This window comes from Notolabrus celidotus, chromosome 24 (genome assembly GCF_009762535.1).
Source record: "Notolabrus celidotus isolate fNotCel1 chromosome 24, fNotCel1.pri, whole genome shotgun sequence".
In the NCBI taxonomy this organism is placed as follows: domain Eukaryota; kingdom Metazoa; phylum Chordata; class Actinopteri; order Labriformes; family Labridae; genus Notolabrus; species Notolabrus celidotus.
In genome coordinates, this window is record NC_048295.1 from 4,580,003 (window position 1) to 4,586,002 (window position 6,000).

General features: G+C 46.6%; 1 protein-coding gene across 2 annotated transcripts in view; it reads right to left on the reverse strand.

The window, feature by feature from the left end:
• The window catches only part of nrp2a (neuropilin 2a), a 70,225-nt gene that overhangs the window by 54,855 nt on the left and 9,370 nt on the right, over positions 1-6,000 (reverse strand). For both annotated transcript variants that reach the window (XM_034677965.1, XM_034677966.1), the window contains exon 2: positions 4,080-4,257. In XM_034677965.1, the coding sequence (XP_034533856.1) occupies positions 4,080-4,257 (178 nt within the window). The remainder of the gene's footprint in view (positions 1-4,079; positions 4,258-6,000) is intronic.

A 6,000-nucleotide genomic window follows, 5' to 3' on the forward strand; every position in this document is an offset into this window, starting at 1 on the left:
TGATGGTGTGTGTAGAAATGAAACTGAGAGAGATGAAAGAAGGAAAGAGAGGAGCAGGAGGAACAGGATGGACTGCACCTCCCTCCTCCTCCTCTTCCTCAGCTCCTGGTGTATCACTAGGTAGCATCCTGAGGCTGGGTGATGGCAGATTGCATTAGAGATATGGGCCTGATATTTCATCTAGCCTTTATTACATTTACTTCACATCAATCGGCCGCCAACCTGGAGGTAAGAGCTCTTTGGCACGCGGCCGCGCTCCCCCCGCCCTGAAATGAAATCCTGAATTAAAGTGCCACCTCAGACACGCAGCGCCCGATTTGATTGCTGCAGTACAGCCGCCGTTTGGCCACGCTGCATCGTCTAAGCACCGACTGTTTGAACCCTCGGAGGGAAAATCTCCAGCTGGACGGAGATATTAGAAGATCAGACCCTTTTGCTGGGGCTGACGGAGCACTTTCTCTGCTTTATAAGAGCCCGAGGGGGAGATGATGTCTGATGAGTGCTCCTGCACAGACAGGTTGATGCTTAAATGTGTACGTGCGTGTGTTTTTAAGCTCCAAGAACTCATCCCATTCACAGTCTTTGACCTCGATATCACAGACTTCTCCTTAAAGCACAAAACTCATGATGAGAGCAAACTGAAGTGAAGATAAATCCTGCTAATTTAAAGTTAAAGGAGCACAATTTTGCACAATCATTCCCAGTGTTGATGTGCAAATATTAGCAGCGTACAAAGATCTAAAACTTCTCACAGGTTTCTCTTCTTTGTTTCCCGTGCTTCAAACCCCGGTCTCTGTCAGGTAAATCTCTGCCTCTCCTCCCTCCTGACTCTGTAATCCCAGCTGTCATGCAGATTTTTCAGCCTTGACCGAGATGCTGAGCCCTCCACCTCTGCACTCCCCCCCTACGGCTTCCCCTTCGCCCGAACCGTCACCGAGCAGCGTGAAAACATGCAGAAATCTACTCTCTGCTCGCTCACACTGCCGTGCCTAATCATACAGGCGAAAAAAGAAGGGGAGACAGGAAGCTGCCCGGAAGAGTGCTACAGGGCCCGGATCAATCCGGAGTAAAAAGCATAGCATAGGACGGAGAGAGAGGAGGAATATCGAGCAGTACTTTGGCTGTTTCCACTTATTTCTGCTGCGTTTTCAGCGCCCCAAAGGGAGAAGTATCCAGAAGGGCAAACACATTAGAGCTGGAGGTTGTGCATAAATAAATGTTGGCATGATCCCCTCTTCTCTAATGGGCCTTTAAAACTGGAAGATGAGCTGCTCGTACAAACTAACTTACATGCTCGCAGACTTACTCACATGTCGGCCATTTTTTCCTCCCACGCTCACATCCACACACACACACACTGGTACATGCAGGGTGAAGGGGCTATGAGTGGGAGTGTGTGTTAGAGGGCAGGCCAAGACCTCAGCTCCTCCAGGCGAGAGTAAAAGGAAAAAAAAGAAGAAGAATAACCCCCTTCCTAGTAAAAGTGTCTGCAGAGAGGAGAAAAAGAGGAGGCATTTCAGCGTCCTCCTCCTCCTCTTGCCCTGCTCGCCTCGGGCTGTGAGAAACTGCTCGACACACACTGCTTATCAGCAGCTGAGCCGTTCCTCTCTGCAGCACACTGGACTTCCCCGCTGTAGTGTTACAGTGTTGACGCTGCTGTAAAAGTCCTGAGAAACATACTGCCAGAGAGGTAATTATGCAACGTTCTGCCTTTGACGCGACGCAGCGACAGAAACCTGGAGGCACAAAGCCGAGGCATCAAAATAACATTTACAGTCGGGCTGAGACGTGACACGAGCGCGTGAATAGAGACGACAATCAACACAAAAAGCCTTTCACCGAAAAGTGCCATTGATGTCCGCATGAAAGTAACATTTCTCTCCTGGACACACAAAGCGCTTTGTGAGCGAACAATGCAATAAAACACACATGGAGGATTATTAATTCTTCATTATACAGACGGGAGGGAGATGAAATGAACTGTAAGAGCTGCAGAATGAACGGATAAATCAAGTCTGCAATTTAGTTTCTCTAAAACAACCAATGTGTTCTCAGTCAGGGTGTTTATGAGTCAAATAATCAACAAAGACAGTCTGCGTTATGAAGCTCAGAGAGAGAAAACAACAACTAAACAACTCAGAGAATAAAATCTGATTATATCCATCATTTTCTTCCTTAAATGTAACAATATTTAGTCTTTCTGCAGCATAGGATCAAATAACTTCATAAAACCTAAGCAGAATATATTTAAATATATAGTAAACATCTTTATTAAGCCTATTTATCCCTAAATCTAATAAATATCTAACAAGAAAAGAAAGGAAATTCTCCAAACTGCAGGACAAACTCATGAAAACTGCTTGAAATTTTCAGGCTGACCTTCAAATTTCACCCTGACTTCACTATGTTTCTCCCTCTCTGAACGTTGCAAGGGACATGCAGGAACAAGAGGTCTAGAAAATGTCCACGAATGGAAACATGATGAAGCCTTTGAAGAGAATTTGTTCATGTCAGCAAGACGAAGCTTCAAAGTTGTGATAAAAAGATGTTTGTGCTCTCTTGGACGATGGGTCGGATTCATTTGAGTGCTTGGTGTTCAGTCAAAGCTACGCGTGAAGCTAGTTTTTAGATTTGTAAGAGCCAAGAGGAGGAAATGCACAATGTTGCATGCAATGAGTTTGGTCCCGTCTTTAATGTGTCCTGTAAACACGACTGATACGGTCGTAACAGGTACGAACACTTCTGCTTTATAACTCTGATAATAAAGAAGAGTGTGTGTCTAAATAAAGACCCTGATCCGTCTCTGCTCTCCCTCTGACTCAGCTGAATAAGAATGGATTAACCCGAGCAGAGAGACTCTCCCTCTCTCCCTCCTCCCTCCGAGCTGAAGACAAAAGAACAACATCTGATCTGGATTATTCATGTCTCTGAGAAAGGAAACGGACCCTTGCAGTCACATCCACACAAACAGCTGGGCTTCATCCTCCTCTCCTTCTTTTCCCATGTTCCCTCTCTCTCCGCCTTTCCTCCTTGCAGACGTCAAACTGCATCTCATCCTCTTCTCCTTCATCTCACCCTCTCTTTATCCGCCCTCTTTATCACATTACAGATTTTTAAATGTTGCTCGGCATTTGGTTATCAGATGGAGAGGATTACGGTCTGATAATGTCACAGAGGCTTTAGTGATCCTCAGATTGTGTGTGAACTTTACAATAGTGATGTTTTATTCTTTCAGAGTCAAAGAAGTGTAATCAGCAGGTTCAGAGCAGAAAGAAACAAATAACCCCTGAAAAAACGATCAATCTCACGACTTGGAAACACTAGATCCAAACTCTCGGTCTAGAAATTGCACAGGTGAGGTGTTTGTCCCTGTCCAGCAGTAAAATTAACCAATGCAACCATGCTGTTGTTCCTAAGTTGCTGATTTCCTAGAAGCTGTGAAGCGATGAGGATTTCAAGTGACTACACGTTGCTGCAAACTCAGGTCGATGTGCAAACTGCGTCTTCTTCTTCCTCCAACATGAGGCTCTAATCCGGTAAACTCCAGGTTAATAACGGTCAGACAGAACACATGGACTCATTATCTGACCCTCTGATTCATTGTTTCCACTCAGTCTTCGTTGTTCACAGTCGTGGGAATCAATCTGTGGAAACTAAACTCCTCAGTTCTCTGATAGGAGCAGCTGAAGTGCCCTTGAGCAAGGCATTAACTCCAGTAATGTCCTCAGCAGCTGCAGAGAGCAGCTCTGGGGACTTGGTGTGTGTAATGGTGTGAATGTGCGATAAATAATTACATCACAGACAGAAACCACAGTCCACTTAACGGTCCAGCGTTCTGCAGGAAGCTTGAGTCCACAATTAAAACTTCTTCACGATTGACCTGCTGCGGTAGAGCTGCGGAGAACGTGCGAGCAGCTCGGGACGGAGCCAAACCACGAGCAAGATGGTAAAAGAAAGGAGGATGACTTCTTTGAGAAACAAATGCTTTTTGAAAACGTCAACACGAATCATCTCTGCACTGGAGTGATGACACAGCAGAGGAGGAAGAGACTTATAGACGTCACTCTTCACAAACTTACTTGCAGTCCAGCCGCTCGATCTCAAAGTGCGGGTTGAAGTTGAGGACGATGCGCTGCGAGGGCTCTGGCGCCGTGATGATCCAGTGGCAGTTCTGGTGAGGCGGGTACTCCAGAGGGTAACCCGGGGAGGTGATGTAGCCCGCCTCGCTGGCATCGTACACAGACCCACACTGTGGAGCTGTGAGAGAGAGAGAGAGAGAGAGAGAGAGAAGAGGGATGGTTAATGGAGAGTAAAATATGACCCAAAACATGTTAGCCTCTCTGTTATCTTAAAGGGCCGGTACGCTGCAGCTCAAACTTCCAGTAAGCAGTGACTCAGAGGACGCTCTTTCGTTTACCTCGTCTCTGTATGAAGATGTGACGAGACACAAATGAACAGTAAAACAAAGAAAGCAATTTAGGCCGTCAGTTCGGAGGAAATTGGAAAAACTTCCCCATTGTGGATTGTCAATGTGGGCGGGAGTGTACGGGTAAGCTATTAAAACAATAAAAGATCATCAGTGCTGCACACACACACACACACATCCACACACACAGAGGCTCTTTCACCCTCTTCCACACCCAGGCTCTTATCTCCCTCCGTCCCCGTTGGGAGCGTTCTCAAAGTGTAATTGTTGCTCCGGCAAGCCAATCTGCAAACATTAGGACACATTCCCCGATCCTATCGCGCTCTCCCAGGAACAATAGCCTGCCAATGGCGTCGCTCGGCATGGCTGAGGCAGGAAGTGACACACAGACGGGCTGTCTGGCGAGGGGGGTTCTGGGGGGTCACCGCGGCTCTGTAATGAGAAGCTAACGCCGCAACAAAAGGCTCCATTCCCCGCTCGCACCCTGACGGCGAAGACGAGTGCAGCGCCGCACGTTATCTCCCACAAACACGCAAAACACATAAACTCACACACACACATACACAAAGAGAACATGGAAACGGGGATTCAGCAGGCACACACACATGGACACACACACAATGCTTCTTTTATTACTGTTGCATTGCAATAAATTTAGCAGCATTATTATTCTTTACAGAGGAGGAACGTGCTCTCCATGCCAACAGCAGGGCGTGTGTGTGTGTGTGTGTGTGTGTGTGTGTGTGAGTGTGTGTGTGTGTGTGTGTACCAGGGGGATCTCTAAATGTAATGAACTTGGAGATATTGAGCTCAAAGACAAACAGCCGTTCTTATTATTGTAGTCGCCGTGAGGAAAACAACATATAGGAGACACCTTCTATATGAGGCGCGAGCTGAGCTTCCAGAAACCTGAATCCACATCAGACTTCTTCTGAATACTGGTCCAATGATCTGCATTAAGAGAAGTATCAGGGCATTTGTGTAAAACGACCTAATGTTGGGCTTAAATGAAGCAATGTTTTGCAGGAATATCACAAACACACGTCATTCTACGACTCGATCACTGACGGTTTAAATCCAGCACTAGCTCACAACAAACATTATCCTCAGACTCTTTCCAAACAGAGCCAGTCTAGACAAATACTCCATGTTCTATTATTAACAAAGACCCAACATCAAGACAGGATAAGATCCAGTCCCATCTTACAGACAGGACTCAGTCTGATCTCATCTCAATCCACCAGATGTCCTATCAAATAAAGGCAAAGGAGGCTGGAGCCTATCCCAGCTGACTTTGGGCGGAAGGCAGGGTACACCCTGGACAGGTCACCAACCTATCACAGGGGTAACATGGAGAGACAGACAACCAATCAAGCACACACTCACACCTACGGGCAATTAAGAGCGACCAATTAACCTGGTGAGCATGTTTTTGGACAGTGGGAGAAAGCTGGAGTGCCCATGGGGAGAACTCCAGAAGGCAACAGCGCTACCCCCTGCACCACTGTGCACTCTGATCCTGAGGGTTTAAGTTCATCTAGGCTCATGCAAACTCTGCGTACAAATGTTGGAAT